Source organism: Anarrhichthys ocellatus, unplaced genomic scaffold, assembly GCF_004355925.1.
Source record: "Anarrhichthys ocellatus isolate YVR2014 unplaced genomic scaffold, GSC_Weel_1.0 scaffold2, whole genome shotgun sequence".
Lineage (NCBI taxonomy): Eukaryota > Metazoa > Chordata > Actinopteri > Perciformes > Anarhichadidae > Anarrhichthys > Anarrhichthys ocellatus.
In genome coordinates this window covers 2531263-2553586 of record NW_022280032.1, presented here as the reverse complement: position 1 = coordinate 2553586, position 22324 = coordinate 2531263, and the positions used below count along the sequence as shown (strand labels likewise).

The 22324-nt window shown below is 42.3% G+C and overlaps 2 protein-coding genes across 3 annotated transcripts in view; both read right to left on the bottom strand.

Annotated features, from left to right (window-relative positions):
- Window positions 1-941: 941 nt before the first annotated feature.
- Window positions 942-14590, bottom strand: borcs5 (BLOC-1 related complex subunit 5). Of its 2 annotated transcripts, XR_004213127.1 has the most exons (5): window positions 14114-14590; window positions 13388-13531; window positions 12378-12535; window positions 9953-10240; window positions 942-1026 (listed from the first exon to the last, which is right to left on the bottom strand). XR_004213127.1 is itself a non-coding variant. In XM_031858839.1 (4 exons), the coding sequence occupies exons 1-4, from the start codon at window positions 14169-14171 to the stop codon at window positions 10007-10009; spliced, it is 594 nt and encodes a 197-aa protein (XP_031714699.1). In that variant the 5' UTR covers window positions 14172-14590; the 3' UTR covers window positions 3687-10006. The 2 variants fall into 2 exon arrangements, 1 of the variants encoding a protein (XP_031714699.1); XM_031858839.1 differs by lacking the exon at window positions 942-1026 and having other exon boundaries at window positions 3687-10240.
- An 869-nt stretch (window positions 14591-15459) lies between these two features.
- The window catches only part of smc1b (structural maintenance of chromosomes 1B), a 12936-nt gene continuing 6071 nt past the window's right edge, over window positions 15460-22324 (bottom strand). Inside the window, exons 10-25 of the mRNA XM_031867269.1 lie at window positions 21992-22177; window positions 21722-21913; window positions 21368-21568; window positions 21093-21230; window positions 20503-20619; window positions 20060-20166; window positions 19540-19681; window positions 19175-19320; window positions 18627-18780; window positions 18296-18394; window positions 18035-18191; window positions 17689-17843; window positions 17200-17351; window positions 16328-16397; window positions 15665-15775; window positions 15460-15570 (exon numbers count right to left, since the gene is read on the bottom strand). Coding sequence (XP_031723129.1) covers window positions 15460-15570; window positions 15665-15775; window positions 16328-16397; window positions 17200-17351; window positions 17689-17843; window positions 18035-18191; window positions 18296-18394; window positions 18627-18780; window positions 19175-19320; window positions 19540-19681; window positions 20060-20166; window positions 20503-20619; window positions 21093-21230; window positions 21368-21568; window positions 21722-21913; window positions 21992-22177 — 2238 coding nt within the window. The remainder of the gene's footprint in view (window positions 15571-15664; window positions 15776-16327; window positions 16398-17199; window positions 17352-17688; window positions 17844-18034; window positions 18192-18295; window positions 18395-18626; window positions 18781-19174; window positions 19321-19539; window positions 19682-20059; window positions 20167-20502; window positions 20620-21092; window positions 21231-21367; window positions 21569-21721; window positions 21914-21991; window positions 22178-22324) is intronic.

Genomic DNA, 22324 nt, shown 5'->3' with positions numbered 1-22324 from the left:
GAGGAGGAGGAGGAAGAGCAGTGAATGATCCTGGATGAATGATGTCTGCAGACAATGCCGCTGCAGGTATCCTAACAAACTCCCTGTGAGTCCTTGACTGATGAATGGATGACCGAGAACAATGCGTTCCGGCGATGACGGGTTACAAAAACAGGGCCAAAGTTTTGGGAAGCGTCGACTTTGACTTTGAAATATTTTTCCCTCTCAAACGTATGATCTGAGGTTGGTGCAGAGAGTCTAACTCAATGTGAAAATCACACCACAGTTTCAGGGCTGTTCAGGATTTCTATGTGTTGGTACTAAAGGTATTTTTAAGGTAGTTTTGCTCCTGGGGGCTAAATTGAATTAAGAACATTTCAAAGAATTTGGTCGATTAAACTGCTGTTTGCATGTTTCATTACAGATCACCAAAGCCTGGACTTGGAAGGTTTTTCTGCGTAGGAGGCAGATATGAAATGTTGAGCATCTAAGATGTGCGTACCAGCTCGCATAACTGTGACTGTTTACTTTATTTGTGTTTTTTAAATACTCAAACCCAGAAAGTTGCTTTTAAAAACAGATAAGATAATCATAAACATTGTGAATAAGTCCATTTTGATTAAAAACCTCAGAATAAGACCGCGATGTCAAGCTCCCAATTGTTTCACTGTTATTTTTATCCCAGGTAATAACTGTAATAACGCACAGTTTCTAACTGCCTGCCCAGTAATTACATGCTTGAAAGGCGGGAAGGGTAGCCATTAATGTCCGACGTGTCAGCGTAAAAAGGTGAATGCAGAGTTATAACACGAGCTGAAGGGAAACTCCCGTCACCCAATCAGCTGTCGGAGCTCCCGCTGCGGAGATGAGGTCTGAATATTTCATCACGGATCATTTGAAGGGTCGCAGGAGCTCCCAGTGGGACTAAAGATTCAGTGAACTGTAACTCACATGTTTAACCCGGTGGAACGGGATGAAAGGCTCTTCTCCACCTGGAGGCTCCGGGCCAGGACTCCCCTCTGTGACGGTTCTCAGGGTCAGATCGGTCTGAAAAGACATAAATATAATGTTCAGTAATGACTTTAAAACATCTTTAGCTGATGTTAATAGCAGTGGTCAACATTATACCAGCGAGGGACCTCAAGGTCCACTTCATACGAGGACAGGTTGGAAGAAGGTTGATTTATTGGCTTCATTTAAAACACTTCCACACAGATCACAGATGTACAGCGGAGAACAAAAACAACCTTTTATAGTGATGAAGTCGGTCCAGGTCACGCTGACCACTATGAAGCGATGATTACTGTAACCAAATAGTTTTTCTGTATTTCTCGTGCAGATCACCTTCTAATTGACGTTTAGAGTAATTGAGTAATTGAGTAATTGGAGTAATGAGACAGCTGTGTTTTATTGACCACAGGTGGCACATTCACATTGAGGTGGAAACGAATGTTAATTAATGTGCACCATCCCTGGTGAAACATCATATATAATAGTAAAACATGTAACCGCCCAATGAGCACTTAAGTTTTGAATCTGTGACTGTTACTTGTAACGGAGTACTTCCATAGTGTGAAATGTTTAAGCGTTTGAATGAAATAAAGTTAACATATACATTTTAATCTCAGCTCTGAACACATGAATTCCCATCAGTGTGAGCTTCTTCTAAAACAACCAAACCTAAAATAACAGACTTCTGTCTGAACCACAGACTTTAAAAAGTGCCCTTGAAGTATCCATCAGTCTGTAACCTTGCACAGCTGCATGAAAGCTTTAAAGATGATTCAGAAATGCTCGTGGAGCCTCCGACAGTCCAGTCATACTTTAGAGCAATGACCGGAATCAAACAGAAACGTCTGGGCTTCGTCTCCGTCGACTGACTCGTGTGTTTGAAGACGACAAAGTGAAACTGGCTGCTGATGAATTCACACTCAATATGCCTTCACCGGCACATCACAGCTTCATTTGATGCATTATTGATGATTATACATTGTTCTTCCCACTTCTTTGTATGTTTTATCCCTTTTACTACAAGTCTCTCATTTTTAAATCGGTTCCCTTCTTTCCAGCAGCCATCACTGTGAACTTCTAATAATAATGAATAATACAGCACAGACTTTCTAACCAGCCTAAACGTTCACCATCATTACTGCACCATACATCGGGAGAGTATTTAACGGTGTCGTCGTGATGTTAACTGTTCCTTCACTCAAGGTTTTCATTTGGAAATGTCTGAAAAGGAAGATTTTGATTTGTTCCACAGACGTACATTTACATTTTCATTTTCTTTTTTCTTGAGCTTTGGTTCAAACTGACTTTCTACACGTCTTCACGACTCAAAACATATTTCCAGTAAACGACAGGAAAAATGTAAAAGGAAACGCAAATGAATTGCCGATTAAACACCTGAGTCATCAGAATAAACACAGAAATCATTTATTATTATAATAGTTTAAAGGGTAAGACTGTCACTGTCTTGTATTTATGCGAGCGGGACCTTATGATTCATGTTTGTATGTTTATTTACAAAAATATGCGTTTGTTAAATGTAAGATATGTAGTGCAGATTCCATGTAGTGCAATTACATCTTTAATGATTATCTGGATAATATTGTGACAGGATAATCATGATAAATCGTCCCATGTCTACCAGACATATCCTCCATTGTAACTACGCTACAATGTGGAAAAACACACACTGAAAGCGTCCCGGACGGACAAACTCTCTCTGATCCTCGTTCAAACGAGGAGCAGAAGTCACAACGCTGTCCGGTGAAGTTTGGCGTAAAACAGCTGCAACAGAAAAACCAGAACCTACAGATAACGTGGTGTAGTTTAGGAAACACGAGGAGGTTCCACTTCAGGCCAACGCTCACAGAGTTCTGTTCTCATCAAACCTCAAGGGTCCTCCAAAACCTTTTCCACCGACTCATCAGCCCACTGTGTGTCTCTGGAACAAAGCATTTGGCTCAACCTCTTATCAGCTAATCAATGTGAAGAGACCACTCCACATAATTGATATAGGATGTCATGATGTTCCTCCCATAGACTCGAGCACGCACACAAAGTGGAGGGTGTTCTTGTAGAGGATAAGTTTGGATTTGCATATGAATAACAGCGCACAATGAATTCCTCCCACTTGTTATTGTTTGAAGTGAAACGGAACACGTGTTCCCTCTTGATTGAAGCCACAATGAAAAGTGTCTATTGTCTTGAGAGGCATCACCATTGTGCTACATCAAGGAGCTGTTGCAGAGAGAGAGAGAGAGAGAGAGAGAGAGAGAGAGAGAGAGAGAGAGATCTCTTTGTCTTGGGAGGCATCACCATTGTGCTACATCAAGGAGCTGTTGCAGAGAGAGCGAGAGCGAGAGAGCGACTCCCAGCGGCTTGTCTGACTCATCTGAGCGAGTGAAACATAGAGCAGTGATGGACGTCGCTCCCGTCTCACCGGGATCCCTCCACGTACTCCTTTATGAATTATGGATGAAATATTTAGTCTTCACCCAAAAGAAAAAAGGTTGTTCAGAGAAAAACTTTGTCTTTTTAAACACATCACCGTAGTGTAAATGTCTCAAACCAACTTTCAAACAGTGGAATCGGAAGAAGTGAATCTGAAAAACATCTAACCGTCGTGTGTTTGGGGGGGAGGGAGGAGACGGGATCTCAACCCTTTTTACACGGTAGACATTTTTGACGCGTTAGTAAAATAAAACCGAATTAACTTTATCTCCGTTCCAACAAGTGTCCCAGAGAGCAATGACACAATACCAGGAGCCTGCAACCTGCTCACCTTTGTTTTTACATGTTAATCAGTGAAAGAGGTCTCTTTACTTTACTTTAGTGTCTACAACCATGAAAGCCTTCAACACCAGACTGTCCTGAAGTGAGAGCCATGTTCACCATCATCAACCGGACCCACGGTCTCTGACTAACCCTAACCATCTCATAGCTGTGATCACAATGATTCCTGAACGTTAACCAGAAGGTAGTTAACATGCGCAGATACTGAAGAAAGAAAATATCTTTTAAATGTTGCCATTAGCTGTGAAAAAAAACAGGTTTTACAGAATCCTAAAATATTGATGTCAGATATAAATATCAGATCTATTTCAGCGATGACATCGACTGCTGTGAAGAACATAATAAAACACCTGAGCTCATTGTTACAGTCAGCCGATGACTCGCTTGTCAGAAAATCAATAAAGAACTATTTTAAAGACCACGTGTGTGTGTCAGCGATTATTTTGTGCTGTTGAATTGTTTAAATTACTCGCGTTATTATTATTTATGTGCTTAAATGTTCCACTGCCTGAGAATCCCCTTTGAAAACAGGACGGTGCCTCTCAAGGGGTTCATCCTCTGGCTCAATGAAACAGAAGGACAGATGGTGGAGAAATAACACAGCGCTCGGCCGCTGCGATGGTTTGAAGAGCGGCTTCTTGGAGACTGTTAGCGAGTCTCCATCATCTCTAAACACACAGACTGCTTCTCACAAGAGGAAGACTTTATCCGACACTCAAAAAGCAAAGTGCATCCAAAGTTCAAGTACCCTTGGTTTGACTCTGTGACCACTGAGACATAAAGAGACATTCAACAATGTATGGCAACGCACGCACGGCTTTATTTCTTCTTCTTCTTTATATTTACTGCTATTAAACCTTTATTTATCCAGAACATCTTCGTATTTACACAGACGGCTCCGGAGGTTAACTGTGGGGGAGGATGTGTTGCACATTATTCATATTGCAATAGCTGCATCTGCAATGATTATGTGCTGCTGGCCACTGTGCTGGGTGGTTGGGGGGGCAAAGTGCCATGCTCAAGGGCGCACATGTTTTCAATAGCTTTTGACACTCCAGACCGCCTGCAGCGCTTCAGTTAACTGAGAGTTTAATGTGCTAAAAGAGCCAAGTTTAGGGTTGCAACCAGTAAAAATACCAGCAAACAACTCTTCCCTGGAACAACACGACTACCTCCTGTTTGTTTTTTTGTGTTCTGGCAAAAAGCTTCTTTGTTGTGACATCCGGTATTTCAGATGTACTCTCTGCTGCCCACACAGCTCGGCTCTAATTGATGAGGAGAGAGCACCACTCACCCGTACCTCAGTACACCTGAGTGGTAAACAGCTCAACTAGTCCATCTGAAAGGTGAGGCTGGTCTCTTACAGTTTAGATGCGCTTCAATGATTGTTTACATTGAGTAACTGAGTATATTTATGTCTCAAGAGCAGCTTCCCTGTCTTTTCCTGTTACCGAGTACAGAGAAGTTCAAAGATCCTCTTACAACCTTCTTTATTTGGCAAATAAACAACAATTGTGTGTTCTTTTAACCAGCGTTTAGGTCACGGCATGCTGACTTGTTCCTATCCGTCTCTCCTGAGGATTTAAGCGTCCGTTACAATCCCAAAAGGACGTGTTCACGGTGCGCTGCGGACACCACGGACACGTAGAGGATGCGTTCCACACATGCAGACTGTGGTCACGAGGACACATTGGAGGTACGGAGAGTATAGCTTTAGATACAAGCAAACAGCGTGTTGTTCAAACATGTTGGAAATCAAATGTTTATATCTGATCCGAAGGCCACACTCGAAGGCGGGGTGGAAAAATGTCCGTCACAGACAGACAGAGGGAATCCAAATATGGAGATAACGGCATCTCGGTCTCTCCTGGAGGACATTCATAGTGTTGCACACGGTTGTTCACATGAAATAGATGAGATTGAAGGAGGATGAAAAAAAGACGGCTAAAATGAGAAGTTCAAACACTCATCTCCACACATCTGGGCATTCAGTGTGAAGTGTCAGTTTAGGAAAGTTACAGAAAATGGTCAGACACAGCATCCCAAATCTGATAACGGAAAGGTGTGAAGGGAGAAGCTTTCTGAAGCTGATCCAACCGTGACAAGCTGTATACTTTAAAGTATACTTGTCCCTTTAAAAGCATTTAATACTGAGACTAGCTAACAGACCTGTCTGCCCTTTATTAAGATGTTTGCTGCCTGACTGGATTCTTTAAAGAAAAACCAAACTCAACAATAAGAGACATTTCAGCCAAGGTTACAGACAGCTGGTCCTCCTGGTGAAATCCTACATCTTAAGTATCCCTCATCACACTGTACACACGTGACAGCATCCGGCTGAATTTGTTTGTTACAGATGTTCCAGCAGGCAGCTGATATACTGATGCCCGCCCCCCCCAATGAACACTACTAGCCCCGTGTCCTTGTAGGCACGACGGTGCACTGAAGCAACAAAGTGCGTTGTTAGACGTCCCCTGATAGATCTGCTGTGAGGTAGAATTCATGTCTCCAGTGAGAGGGATGATGTTTGGCTGCGGCTCAAGTGTGTGGTGGTGTTGGGGGGGGGGGGGGGTCCACCAGGTATTCATCACTGGAGGTGACTGGGTGTCAATTAAAAAAGCAGTGCTGGGTAATTTTACAGGATGAAAGTCGATACAGGCAATCATCTAAGGGACGCTCACTGCTACTGTATTCACAGCCGTCCTGGGACAGACGCTTAGAAGGAAGAGGGATGGCATTTTAAAATATCTATATATACGACATTTAATCTATTTCTGTGCTGGAAAACAGTTATGTTCTGTATGATTTAAACATTCTTTGTTAGTTAAGTGAATTTAAAACACATTTAAAAGTACTTTTTTTTTAAAGAAGCAGACTATTTATTTGGGCTTCAAAGTCAACCCACTTAGAAGACATCAATCCGGGACCTGAACCAGTCTGATGGCTTCTGTTTGAGGAACTTCTTGGAGTCTCTGCTGCTTCCTGCACACACACACCTCTAGTATTCTTTTACAGATTAAACAAACTCGATATAACCAGCAGGCCATTTGAGAGGGGAGGAGTCTCATTGATCCTTAATGTGACTGAGGTTTGTAAATGACAGAGCTAGACTCTACAGCCCCGCCCACAGCTCTGAAACATCACCAGCCCAACTGTCTTGATGAATCCATGGCGCTGTCCGTGGTGCTGAAGTAGCAGACAGATTTATAATTGAGACTTATTCTCTGAGTCCCGCCCGTCTGTCGGTTTGGTTTGGTTCTATTATATTCTCTATGCTAAGCTAAGCTAAACCGGCTGTAGCTCTGCATTTAGCGTACAAACATGAAAGAGGCAACAGCCGTCTCGCTGAAGTCTCAGAAGGAAAACAAATTCCCCCAAAATGTCAAACTATTTCTTTAAAAAAAAACTCTATTCAGTTTACTATCGTATAAAAAAGGGCCAATCCTCACTTTGGAGAAGATGGACTGTTTTAGCTTCAATATTAAAGAATTGATAAATCGATTATTATATTGCTGTTGATTAAAATTAAAATCACATAAGATAAAATAAATCACCACAAAAGAGAAGCTGGAGCTACGACATGTTTGATGTCCCTTATTGTCTCTCATAAATAAACGACCTCAGACGGGGTGAGAAGTACAATTCAAACCTCTGAATCATGCGACTAAGAAGTAATTACATTGCTTTTCACATCTCAGTGATGTGTTGTCTGGAAACTCAGAATGTGACTCTTATCGCAGCAAAACAACCAGCGTAGGTTTGAGTTTCACCCTAAAAGATGACGAGGATAAGCGGCTCAGGGTTACTTTCATGTTTCCAATTTTGAGTGGGCAAAAAACAGGAAGGAAAGCAAACCAGCTTTTGATATATATTCAAATGAGAAGTATACAGGGGGAAATTGGATTTCTCTTTCATTTCAGAGAATGAATTTCCTGGCGGCAGATCGCATTGTATCATCTGCTGGCGTTAATATCCAGCTCGGAGCATCGGGAGCGTTTCTTCATTACAAAGAGGAACTTCTCTACACCTCCTCGCCGCACAACGCAACCATGATTTCCATTTCTGTTCCGATGTTCAAACAATACCCCTAAGGCCGCTTAAGACGCTTTTTCTCCCTGTTTTAATTTACACATGAAAGACGATAACATATCAAAGGAGTTTCTGCTTCAGATTCAGAAGAAAACTTGTTTCTGTGTTACGTCCCTTACAACAACGAACTGAGCTCATTCTGTTCCTCAGAGCGAGCCGGAGGAGGAGGAGGATCCTTCTGTAGGTGTGACCGAGTTCAGCGTTCACAACAATTCTAATCAGTCCTCCGCTGACTCCAGAGAGGAGCCGCCAGTCATTAGCAGTCAGAACCCCTTCATGCCTCACAGTGATTTGGTGTTTAGGGTTTGTTTGATTCATACATCCTGTGATCCTTCAGAGGAGACGTACACGTGGTTGCCTGTCACAAATCACAAGAAACGCAGACCGGTATTCACAGAGAAACTCAGTTTGATAAAGGAGTCATTCCCAAAATGGCATGGCAAACGTAAAACTTAAAATATGTTTCAAGAAGCCACAGAGTGTCGGGTTGTCTCTGACACCACCTGGTGGTTTTACACAAACATACTCAAAACACTTCTGCATTCATAAATCAAATGTCTCCTTTTTTATTTTGTATTGACACACTGCTAACTGACCAATGATTGGGTAGTTTAAGTGCGTGTTCACCCAAATTAGTAAAGCAAAGGCCTGTTCTCATGTAGTCAGAGGGGTTTAATCACGCAAATAGTTTAAGTTTATCTGGTTTACAGATTTCTGCTGTCGCCAAATACAACAACGGAGAATTAAATTAAGTTTGTGGTGCTCCCAGCACATCTTTAAGAAACAATGTCCGAGTTACTCTTCTACCAAAGAAAAAGTCTACATTACAAATGTTGATGACTCCTCTTATGCACAAGTGTACGTGTACAAACACGGATGTTTTGTTTCTTAAAGTCAGAACTCGGTAGAATAACGTTACATGTTATTTGTCTGGATAGTGTGTTTTGTCACGGTGATTTATTTCTCCAAAGATGTTTCGGTTGATTCATGTAATTATTTCTGGTGTGATAAGATTTCAGTCAGAATCATGGATGAATAAAACCAAAACTATCTGCATGGACAGACGGAAACCTCTCGGGCTCTATTTGGATGAACTGACCCTTTAACTCACGATACAGAAACAAATGTTCAGCAGATGAAGACCGACTGGACCATTTATTATTGTGAATCTTTGGCATGTGTGATGACAAAGCTAACGAACACACAGTTTACGCTGCGGAACTTGTTGCTGTAGAACGGTTTCTCTCCACATCGGTATCCATCTTCGTTTTACATGCAAATAGCAAAAGTATCCCAATAAATTAACAGTCAAGTTCTCTCAGCACAAAACATAAGTTCATAAGAATATTGAAACTGTCCTTCTGTACATCCAGGCTCCTCGTGTAATCCAACGGCAATAATCCGTCTCGGTTCTCCCCGAAAGTCTCTTCGTCATAATATTCCAAAAATGATGCAACGATATTGTTCAGAAAAAGTAAAAGAAGTCGATCTGCATGCAGGCAGTTCATGGAAGGGATCTCCAAACATACGGCGAGGGAGCGAGATGAGCATCAGGATCACAAAAACACTAATATTTGTAATGTGAAGATCCAAAATCTATCCACTGCACTTACACAGGGGAGCGGCTCTGATGTTCCACATAATCTCTCCCCAAAGCAGCAGGAAAAAAAATTGCTTTTACACCGCTCACACACCCATTTGAGTCTCAAAAACCTGGAAGGCTTCTGCAGAACACGTTTTCGAGCATATGGAGTTCATTCTGACTCAATCAAAAGTGTGTGAGGAAAGTGTGTGTGCCTGGAAGATCGCCAGTTTGAGTCCCTGCAGGGAGGAGGAGAGGTAATAATCTCCACGCCCTCTGCAGTGAGGGGCACATTTGATTTGCAGCACTTCATAAGTTGGCAACTGCTCAGCGGCCAGTAGCAGAGGGTTGTGTGCGTGCGTGCGTGCGTGCGTGCGTGTGTGTTTTCAGCAAAACTAAGCAAAAGAAATGACGAGAGCAGCCGGACACATTGACACCGTAGCTGTACCTCTAGTATGCAACCAAAGAACGTCACAAGGTATTCCCTACAGCTGGACACACCTGCACTTCCTCCTGGCCGGAGGACCGGATGCAGCTGTGTCGGCTTTAAGGAGGCTACTTGTTGGCAGAGTCCCCGTCGGGCCTCATGCTGAAGGGTTCCAGGCGCTCGCTCTCGGGCAGCATGTTGTTGAGGCGCTCCATCAGCGGCACCGTCTGGTCGATGCCCATCTGGATGCGTCTCAGAATCATGGACATCTCGTTGACCTTCTGGATCTGCTCGGCGTACTTGGCGTAGCGCTTCTGGCGCTCCTGCATTATGCTGAACAAGGTTTCCACCGACAAGTCCATCTGGAAGGAAACAGTCAGGTGAGAGAGAGACTTGACGAATCATCTTAAAAACAACTTCTACATCAGCAACACCGAATGCATGAATATGATTAATGTAATACGAAAACACACAGTGCAAGCATCTCTCAGTAGTGTAACTTAAATTTAAAGAATAAGACGTGTTAAGAGGTGAAATCCTAACGATACTAGGCGTCTGATAAATGTGTAGTTTCAAAATAACATTTCCCTGAAATTCATATTTCACATTTGCTTGTTATATATATATATATATATATATATATACACACATATATATACATACATATACATACATATATAGATATATATACACACACACACACACACACACACACACATACATACATACACACAGTTGTGTGAAAAAGTGTTTGCCCCCTTCCTGATTTCTTATTTTTTTGCATGTTTGTCACACTTAAATGTTTCAGATCATCAAACAAATTTAAATATTAGACAAAGATAACACAAGTAAACACAAAATGCAGTTTTTAAATTAAGGTTTTTATTATTAAGGGGAAAAAAAAAAATCCAAACCTACATGGCCCTGTGTGAAAAAGTGATTGCCCCCCCCCCTGTTAAAACATAAATTAACTGTGGTTTATCACATCTTTGGAAAGCTGAGTTCAATTTCTCTAGCCACACCCAGGCCTGGTTACTGCCACACCTGTTCTCAATCAAGAAATCACTTAAATAGGACCTGCCTGACAAAGTGAGGTAGACCAAAAGATCCTCAAAAGCTAGACATCATGCTGCGATCCAAAGAAATTCAGGAACAAATGAGAAACAAAGTAATTGAGATCTATCAGTCTGGAAAAGGTTACAAAGCCATTTCTAAAGCTTTGGGACTCCAGCGAACCACAGTGAGAGCCATTATCCACAAATGGCGAAAACATGGAACAGTGGTGAACCTTCCCAGGAGTGGCTGGCCGACCAAAATTACCCCAAGAGCGCAGCGACGACTCATCCAAGAGGTCACAAAAGACCCCAGAACAACATCCAAAGAACTGCAGGCCTCACTTGCCTCAATTAAGGTCAGTGTTCATGACTCCACCATAAGAAAGAGACTGGGCAAAAATGGCCTGCATGGCAGAGTTCCAAGACGAAAACCACTGCTGAGCAAAAGGAACATAAAGGCTCGTCTCAGTTTTGCCAGAAAACATCTTGATGATCCCCAAGACTTTTGGGAAAATACTCTGTGGACTGACGAGACAAAAGTTGAATTTTTTGGAAGGTGTATGTCCCATTACATCTGGCGTAAAGGTAACACGGCATTTCAGAAAAGGAATATCATACCAACAGTAAAAGATGGTGGTGGTAGTGTGATGGTCTGGGGCTGTTTTGCTGCTTCAGGACCTGGAAGACTTGCTGTGGTAAATGGAACAATGAATTCTGCTGTCTACCAAAAAATCCTGCAGGAGAATGTTCGGCCATCTGTTTGTGACCTCAAGCTGAAGCGCACTTGGGTTCTGCTGCAGGACAATGATCCAAAACACACCAGCAAGTCCACCTCTGAATGGCTTAAGAAAAACAAAATGAAGACTTTGGAGTGGCCTAGTCAAACTCCCGACCTGAATCCGATTGAGATGCTGTGGCATGACCTTAAAAAGGCGGTTCATGCTCGAAAACCCTCCAATGTGGCTGAATTACAACAATTCTGCAAAGATGAGTGGACCAAAATTCCTCTACAGCGCTGTAAAAGACTCATTGCCAGTTATCGCAAACGCTTGATTGCAGTTGTTGCTGCTAAGGGTGGCCCAACCAGTTATTAGGTTTAGGGGGCAATCACTTTTTCACACAGGGCCATGTAGGTTTGGATTTTTTTCCCCCCTTAATAATAAAAACCTTCATTTAAAAACTGCATTTTGTGTTTACTTGTGTTATCTTTGTCTAATATTTAAATTAGTTTGATGATCTGAAACATTTAAGTGTGACAAACATGCAAAAAAAATAAGAAATCAGGAAGGGGGCAAACACTTTTTCACACAACTGTACATACATACATATACATTCTTTGTATGCGGGGGATGAGTAGGAGAATTGAAGTCAAAAGAACATTTAAATCTTTCACTCTTGTTGTATAAAACCCTTTGAAAATCAATAAAATAGTTTGCAGCCTCACCTCTTTGATCCTCTTGACCAGGGCGTTCTGGTCAAAGGCCACGGCCTCGGCACACTGGTGCAGGTGGTCCTGATAGCGGATGCAGAGCTGCAGAACTTGAGCAGCCTCCAGCCTTTCCAGACACACACTGCTGGGCGACGTCTGGCCACTCAGCACTCCTGTGGAGAGCAAAAAAAGCAAAAGGACTTACACAGACACGTTGGAACGCTAGACAAACAGCGTGACACTCAATTATTGTAATTTAGCTACAGAATGTACCCGCAGTGTGCCCACACAGGCTCATTATACACCTTCTAACACAGTGCTAATGGGCTGCAGCAGCTATTAACGTTCAGAATGAGCTGGTGGGAACTTGTTGAAAATAACATGAAACCCTCAAATGGTAGAAGTCAGAAAAAAAGATCTGCACAATCTACTGACAGCTCCAAATATAAGTAATTTCACAGAGCAACATTTCATTATAAAGATAATGTTTGACAGACATCAACACTATTCAAAACATTGTGAAATTATACTGAATTTATTAGACGCCATCAGTGCAACTTGTTTTAGAATTTAGCACCGGTAAAAGTGATTTTAGTTAATTTATATTTGTGCACTAAAGCTTGTCTGATGGTACTCAGTGGCACGACTGTGGCTCAGAGACAGAGCGGGTCGTCCTTCAATCACAAGATCGGCGGTTCCCGCTCCGCAAGTCGTTTTACCCCAAATTGCTCCTGTAAGCTGTGCCTACGGTGTGTTAATGTTGCGTGAGTGGGTTAGTTAGTCCTGATGGGCAGGTGGCACCTTGCATGGTAGCCTCCAGCCATCAGTGTGTGAATGGGTGAATGAGTGTTAAAGCACTTTGAGTGGAGACTAGAAGGGCGCAATACAAGAACGAGTCCATTTGCCATTTACCATTACTTATAGTGTCTCATGCACCAAATTAGGTTTCATGCTTTATAAATATGCATTTCTTCATAAATTCCCAAAAGTCATAGAATATCTGTCAGAGAAAATGGGATCCGTACCTTTTAAAAGTGGCTGAAAGGTGGGTATCTCCTGGAGTTTGATGACATCTGGGTCGTTGTGGATATTTCGCATTGACTGGGTCCCCTGAGCCACCACGACGATATCATCCATCTTGGCTTTTTGCTTTGCTGGGGAGGGAACCACTGCAATGACAAAAAATCCTGTTAACAGCGACAGGCAGTAGTTACTTCACATCACCCCATCGTGTTGCAGTCAGATCACTAGTTAGTAAATATGAGAATGTTTTTAGTAGAAAGGTACTACATTGATCCATACAAGTAGATTTCAAAGAAATATTTGCTTTGTCATTTTGGACAGTGGACAAAGACGTACTCATATCCTTTCCTGGTGTAACATAAGTAATATCACAATGTAAAAATACACCATTAAAATAACTATATCCATTATTTGACTTATAGTAACATCAGCAAATCATCCAAAGGTATCAAAAGTTAAAGTACTCATAAAGGATGTGTGGCCCTAACCCAACTGTTATGGGTAGTTGTCAAGTAAAAAGTGCAGGAAGAAATACTAATAATCACTACGAGATGTGGAATAAAAGTATAAACCATAAAATGGGATTATTAGGTGAATTTAGTCACATTAATTAACTTATATTACTTTCCATCAAGCTATTAAACTGCTCTACCTTAGTTCACTTCTGTAAAAACATATGCAAATGACTAAATCATATGTTCTCTTTGATGTCACAGAAGTTATCTTACCCGAGGAGCTGTAATCGGAGTGCTTGTGCTCCGCGTCTCCACTCTGTTCGGCTCCCATGATGCTAGCGTTTGGCTAGCAAGCTAGCGGTTAGTTTAATGCTGTGTTCAGTAGTCAGCGTTTCCAGAAACGCGATAACGTTTATTTAATTAAACGTATCTGTAAAGACTTCACAGGACCTCCGGACTCACGAGACGACCATATCCCACAGGAGGGGCAACTGAATGACAGGGTTGTTGTTGTTAGCTCTGAGGTTTCAAGCTAGCTAGCTATGTTAGCTAACGTCAGCTGCTCATGCTAACATGTACTAGCTAACATGTTAGCAGTCCTTCATGTGAAGCTAAGTGAGAGAGAAGCGGGCTTCTCTCTTGTCGGTGAGTGATACCGATGTATCTGTTTACCAATGTTTACGTGACACGACGCGACACAAATGACAGTTGAATACGAGGCACTACTTCCGTAAATATTGATCACGTGGTCTTCCTGCTGCGCGTGTCCGTAAAATGTTACCGCCCCCTACTGCTGCTGGTGAGGCCCAAAATAAACAAGACAACCTATAATGTTCCAAATTATTGTCAGAGGTGGAGGAAGTATTCGCATCTTTTACTTCAGTAATTAAAAGTATAAATACCACAATGTATCTAAGAGCTTCGGTGTGCAAAGCGAGATAAATACTTGTTGAGGGTATTGTTAGTGGCGTGTTATAGTTTACAATATTTACACAATGGAGAAAATAAAATGTATACGAAATGTATGTGTGTGCATATGTATGAAAATATACAGTTTATGTACATTTTTTACTGAAGTAAAAGACCGTAATATTTAATCAACACGTTTTAGTGTAATTGTGCGCCAGTGTTCAGACCTCCACATAATAAAACAAAGACATCTTTAACTCTGTGGATTTAATGAACAGGACAAAAGTCGTGCTTAAAAGCACAACTGGAACACAAAACACTTCAAGTAACATTAACAAGTAGAAAAACAAGTAATACACCAACATGTATCACTGTTTAATAAACTTAGACACAAACAACATTTTAGGAACATGAACAGAGTTCTTTTAACGCTGTTGTATTGGGAATCAAACCATTTGAATGTGGTAACCTGTAGGAGTAAAACTGCTGCATTTAAGTCTTTGTGTCTCATTATTGACAACAGATATAAACACAAAACAGGCTCATAAACGTACAAAAATCCATTTAGTAACACAGCCTGAAATTGAACATAACTATCCATCTAATAATAAGATAACTACTTTGACTGAGAACACAGAAGCGTTGGTATGGTCGAAGAAGGAAAGTGAAAGAGCCATACATACAAGGGGCTTCATGCAGGCGAGTCCAGGCTACACGAGTCCGGTCTTCTCCGGGTCCGCCTGACTCCCGTTGTCCTCTTCAACCAGAGAGTAGGGTCGCAGGTCCAGGGTCAGAATGCGGCTGAACATGCATTCTTCAAACTGTGAAGAAGAGAATACCGTAGTCACTGTATTGTCACACCATGCAGAAATTAATGAGTTCTTCTTCTTCTTCTTCTTATGAAAGGTTTGTTACATCTGAGTAGACTCCCAGCAAAGCGTCGGCCCTGGAGAAAAATTCCTCCTTCAGGGAGATAACAATGATCTGCATGTTCTCTCTGGACTCCTCTCTGATGAAACTGGTCACCTGGACACAAACACACAAGGTGTGCACGGATATAATTCATAAAAATAAGGTAAAAGAGCACAGTTGAACACAGTCAAACGTCATGATTACACGATGTAACACGTGATGTATGCATTACTCTGGTTGTTTTATATGTTCTTAATGCTGTGTGCAGCACAAGCTAAAGTTGATAGAAAAACTATTTTCAACTAATTTTCAAGTCTTCTGTCTGCAGGTAAGTTCATTCTGGTTCATTCTGACTAGTATTCGTACAAGTTACTGTATGAAGCCCTTACATATGCTCGAGCTCGTCTGGTGGGAGGAGCTTAGGACAGAGAGGGGAGAGCTGTATTTTTCTCAACTCAACCTTAAAATGTTCTGTATTATCCGTCAAACGGTCCACATTCAAAGATATTCAGTCAAATAGACAAAGCAAATCCTCACATTGGAGAGCAGGGAATCAAAGCCTTTTCAAATGATAGATCACTTAAATAGTAAATAGCTTGTTTGATTCATTGTTTCAGCACTACTGTGGATATTAACTGTGAACCCTGGACGCAGCTGGGATCGTACCTTGCCTACGTTGGTGTTGTCCAGCGCTGCATCCACCTCGTCCAAGATGAAGAAGGGAGCAGGACGGAAGCTGAAGGACAAAACACAAACAGAGTCAAACAGTCAGTGAACCAGCGACGTGGTTCAAATGTTTGATCAGCAGCCATTAAAAACTGATATACCGAGTATTAGATAAGATGGAACAAGTGCTTCAAAAGAGGTGGTAAAGTCTTGAATTTAAGAAGGTTTTTAGTACAAAAGAACAGAAGTAGCAGCAGGGAGATGTCAAGAGTCTCTCTAGTAGAGTTAATGGTGTGAAAGAGGACAGGATCAACAGGCTCTCCAAATGACAGAGCCTTCACTTTAATAGTCCATTCATCAGTTTAAAAACTCTGAGTCATTACAAGTTAAGTACCCAAAGTCGACTGGCTTTCCCCCAAAAAGTTTCTGAAAGATGTTTCGTGGTGTGTCAACAGCTGTGTTTATTCCTTTATTTTGCTTTGTTTTTATAGCTGTGGGGAGTAATTAAGCAGCTGTCCAACTCACACAGATTATGTTCAATGATTTTGGGGAAATAGGATGTTGGTAAATCAATCTGTCATTACAGATTTATTAATCTGTTTATTCAACTTGTTATTTTGTGCAATCTTTGTATCTTGAGTTAATGCTTTTACACTAACCACAATTTTCCAGTTTCCTCTATTATAATTTAATTTAAATTCAATGTATTCTTGTCGCCCAACACAACAAATCATAAATATGCCTCAGAGGGCTTTACAATCTGTACATCACACAACATCCTCTGTTCTTGGACCCTTGGATCGGAAAAGGAAAGACATAATCTCTTGTTTTATATATTGTTATCTGGTCTGTGTGATGTGTTGGAGTGTTACCTGTGGATGGCAAACACCAGGGCGAGGGCAGCGATGGCCTTCTCTCCACCAGACAGATTGTCCATGGACATGAAGCGTTTCCCCGGCGCTATGCAGTTGTAGTTGATGCCTCCGAGATACGGCTCGTCTGGATTCTCTGCACTCAGGATGGCCTGCAGCACAAATGGCAGGAACTTGTCATTTAACACCTTCTGCAAAGCCCAGTGTTGATGAGAATTATGTGTAGTTTACACTTGAAAAGTGTCAGGTGAGGAACTCTTAAGTGTAGATGTGTATATACCCCCACTTTTGACACTATATTGTCGAGTACATTACATCTAAAGTGCACACAAACCCTACTGGTTGGTGATGACGGAGTATATTCAAGTAAAGCTCAAGTTAAGAGTGTTTTTTTTACAAACATGAATGTGAGGGAGGGATGCAGATGAACACAATAAAAACAGAGAAACTTGAGAGCGTGTTTCTGTGGTTGAGGTTTTGGTGCGTCACCTGGGCGCTGCTGTTCCTGCATATTCGCTTGTAGATCTGATCAATTACGACACACACGTGTTCGAAGCACCGGCTGAAGCGGTTCATGCGTTGGGCTTTGACTCGCTCGAACTCCTGACTGCATTTTCTGGCCGCTTTGGTGCTGGCCTGAAACGCTGAGCGAGGGGACGGGGAAAACAAAGTCGACTCGGCAGTCCAGGTACTTCAGTTATCGTACGACAACCGCCTAGTCTTACACAGTTATTAATAACAGAACATGAATACAAATCTTGTGGATGAGATGTTTAACATATAAACATTCACTAATATCAAGACTTTACATTTGAATATGCATTGAACAACATACCATCCGTCACTTCCTGTAACTTGTCCCTAACCTCCCTCATCTTGGCCAGAGCTTTCAGGTTCGGGGTCGTGGTGCGATGCAGCACTCCCTCTACGGAGGAGACCGACTCTTTCAGCCTCTCCATGAAGGCGTCCACCTCCTCCTCTGTCTGCAGACTCTGTACGCACACAAATTCAACGCATGTTATAGGTGCGTTTCTGGTCGTAGGAATAAACAGCACTGAGAGAAGATTGGGACAAAGAAGAGGCTCGATGTCTCGACCCTGAGTTCTGCGTCCAGGCCGGAGTAGTCGATGACTAGTTGTGCCTCTCTCTCATAGATGTTCAAGGTGGTTGAAGTGCTTTCAGATTCTGTGTCCAGCTGTAGAGAGGAAGTCAGACATCAGGTAAGACGTCATTTTATTACTTTTTTAGTTTCTCAAAAGCCAGCAGGGTTTCATAGATGTATTACTTTAATGTGAGGAGGATTCTACAGCTTCTATTATTACATTCCCCTTTTTTAAAAATGAACATCCAGTACTTTTCCATAACTGTGCGTGTGTCGTAACGGTTATTGAAAAGAGACAAAGAAGGGTTCATTCTCTCCGTCTTACCTGCACCTCACTGATTTCGTCCAGGCTCCCCGACAGCAGCGTGATGGGCAGACTCTGGATCTTGCAGAACAGCAGCATGTTGTGTCTGGCCAAGCGTTTCTGCTCCAAGGCCGTCTCTGCACACATCACCTCCCGCTGAAGCTTCACCAGCTCACTGTGACAAAGGTTGGGAAGAAGAAACTCAAAAGTCAAAGTGGATTGGAATATTATCTGGCCGCTTTACAACAGACGAGTCCAACAGACGTTTTTGTGATGTAACATGACTTTTAGCTGGAGACCATCTTACAGTCTAAACATGTTTCACTTTCTTCATGCAGAACGTACTTTTCTACTTTGTTAAAGGCTTAAATAGAACATTTGATTTCTTTTAGAACTGAACTACTGACTTAAAAAAATAAGCCTGTTTTTATTTATTTTTATAATTTAAACCTACAGTTGAGTTCTGCATTATGCAATGATATACAGTTTGTCAGAATATATAGATTAACGGATAGAAAAGGAGACGTTAGTGGCCGCCCTACAGCACAGAATGTATGCATTAGTGTTACTTGTTGATCTCTTTGAGGCTCTGGGTTTTCTGGTCCAGCTCAGCTTTGGCAGCGGCCACCTGGCTCCTCTGAGACAGCAGCTGGTTGTTCAGCTCCAGCTGTTTGTTCTGACCGTCCTGCACCGCCGCCAGCAGCTTCTTCTCCTCCTTGAGAGGGTCAGGGGTGGAAACATCAGGCTGGAAAAGTCTGCTGAGCTGTTTTATTTCACACCAGCCACTGAAACATCCCTAAACTCAAGACTTCTTAAATCTCATTTAGAGGAAATGGATAATCCAGGAGGATTAATTCAACCTGTCATTCTGGACACATTTCACCCCTTTAACAGTTTCACGATGAGAAACCAGAATGAATGCCTGAGTCTCTACCTCCCTCTGCTCGGCCATGGTTCTCTCGTCCTTGTGGATGGTTTCCTCCATTTTCTGGAGCTTTTTTTTCTGCTGCTCCAGTTGGTCTTGTTCGTACTCCAGCCGAGCATTCAAGCGGGTGCACTGACTCTCAAACTCCAGCCTGAGAGGAGAGACATGTCCAAGTGTTCATGTTGTAAAACTCTAATTATAAAAACCAATCAATGTAATACAAGCACAAATCATGTAAGTAAACACAACCAGTGTATTTTGAACCTGAAGTTACATTACAGTATTAGTAGTAAGTAGAATATTAAGGCTGACCTGAACGCATCAAAGCCTCTACCGTGTGATTGTATAAAAAAAGCCATTTCTTGGTGATCAAAAATCACGGATTGTCTTACACAAAATCATAATAATGGAAAACAATTATTTTTTATTCCAGGTTTATCATGTTCATCGGGGATTTGGCTCTTAAAGCTCAGCACATACAGTATAATATATACAGTATATAGTACTATATCTGTGTGGTTTGTCCTACCGCTTCCTGTCGAGCTCTGTCTGCTGTTTCAGGTTCTCCTGTTCGTAATCTCTGATGTTGTCCACACCGATCTCAGCACAGAAGTCAGAAAACACCATGTCCTCCATCTGAATGCCCAATATCACGAATCACAAAAGGGGCCTTGCAATCTGAACAGCATAAGACACCCTCTGTTCTTAAACCCCCAAAAACTTTCAACAGGGAAAAGGAATGGAAGAAACAGAGCAAAACACCAGAGGAGGGATTCCTCTCTCTGGACGAACGGATGAGCAATGGATGCCGTGTGTACAGAATAAACAAACATCGTCAAATTACAGTATGAGATGTCAGTGAAAACCCTATTTGGTATTATAGCATTCTGTTGTTATCCCTTGGTCAAGACCCAAAACAAAACAAAACGCCACCTTATGATATGCAATATGTGACTGAGAATGATGCAGTACCTGTTCGATCTGGTCTCTGATCTTCTTCATCTCTGCTTCCTTTACCTCCACGCTTTCCTGCTGCATCTGAATCTGAGAGTCCAGGTTTGCTACTTCGCTCTCCATACGAGAAATCTCCTGAAAGAAATCAGCAGATTTACTGTCAACTCACCTCCGCTTCCTGTGTCGCCACCACACAATAAATCCTTGAACATCTCACATGATTTGGGATTGGAAGAGTGATGAAGAAACACCAGGGGCTCTGATTACGTGTACACATGCAGTCAAGCCATGATAAAGAACTGGTGGTGCGATGGATCATAAAACTCGCGGTTCGGATCGTATCACGGATCAGAGTCACTGATGAGCACAAAAGAAAAAAGGGACCAAATAATTCACCCCTAATATCTATTTATGTTGTTGCGACTAGAAATGCATTTATACCGATGTCCTGATCACATATTTTCCTGAATATTGGCGGATAACGATCATCAGTAAAACTTTATTTCACACTGTGATGGTTAACGTTAAACCCGTCCGTTACACCACTACAAAGAACACTGTCTCAATCATGCTAACATTTGATTAAGTCACAGCTCTGTGGCCCTTACCGCTTTGCATTTTGGGATGTTTTTCTTCTGAATGTTTTCCAGTTCTGCTTTGGAGTATTTGAGGCGGGTCTGAGTGCCCTGAACCTGAGCAACTGTCTGTTTCAGGTCCGAGTCCTTCCGCTTCAGCTTCATCAAATCCTGTCAGAGGGCCAAAACACACAGTGAAGTTTACATGGTACGATTTTCAAAAATATGTGGCATTTGTGGTCACAGCGCATGTCGTATAACCACAAAAGTCCCGGGTTCGATTCCAGCCTTGGGATAATTTGCAGCACGTCACAGCTCTCCCTCCTCCTCCCCCGTCCTGATATTCTGTGTGTTTGACTCACGCGCATCTCTGCTGTCAGCTTGTCCTTGCGTGTCTTCAGCCGCATCATGTCCTTCTCATCCCAGCATTGAGCTTTGATCCGCAGGTAGCTGGAGCCTCCAGAGATCACGCCTGCCTTCGTAAACAGCGTCCCGTCCAGAGCCACTGTCTACAGGGAACACATCTGATCACACGTCTGCTGGCAGCCACACATTTCAGGCAGTAAGCAAGTGAGCAGGTTCAGGGCTGCAGGTGGTAATATTAGAAGAGCATGTGTGGATTGTTATATAAAATTAAACAACTGTATGTCCTCAACCCTTACCTTAATGCGCACTGGTCCGTCGAAGGCCACACTCCTGGCTTCCTTGATGGTCTCACACACCAGAGCGTTGCCGCAGACAAACTGCACCACTTTCCTAAGCTGGCCGGCACCTGTGTTATTGTTAACCTGCACAACATCGACCACCATCTTGGCACCGGAGATCTCCCTCAGCCGCTCATTCAGAGGACTCACCTGGGAACACACGGTGGAGATAGTTATCACATATGTTTGTGTGCTACTCTGATCTTCAACCATCCAAAAAGTACTCACATCCAAGTAGTCGATGGGCAGGAAGGTCTCGCGTTCGGCTCCCTCCTCCTTGATGAAACTGATACAGTCACGGGCCACTTTCTCTGAGGACACGACAATGGCGTTCATGAAGCGGCCAAACACCTTGATGATAGCCAGCTGGTACTTCTTATGGATCGGGCTGCACAAGTCAGACAGACGACCAAACTGGGACAGGAATGAGAAGTATAGAAAATATGACGAAATAAATGGTTTCAGAAAAGGGTTTGTGAACCTCAAAAATAGCGAGTAATGACTGATATTTATAAATAATTATCTGGTTCACAAGGTTTAAATATATATATATATATATAT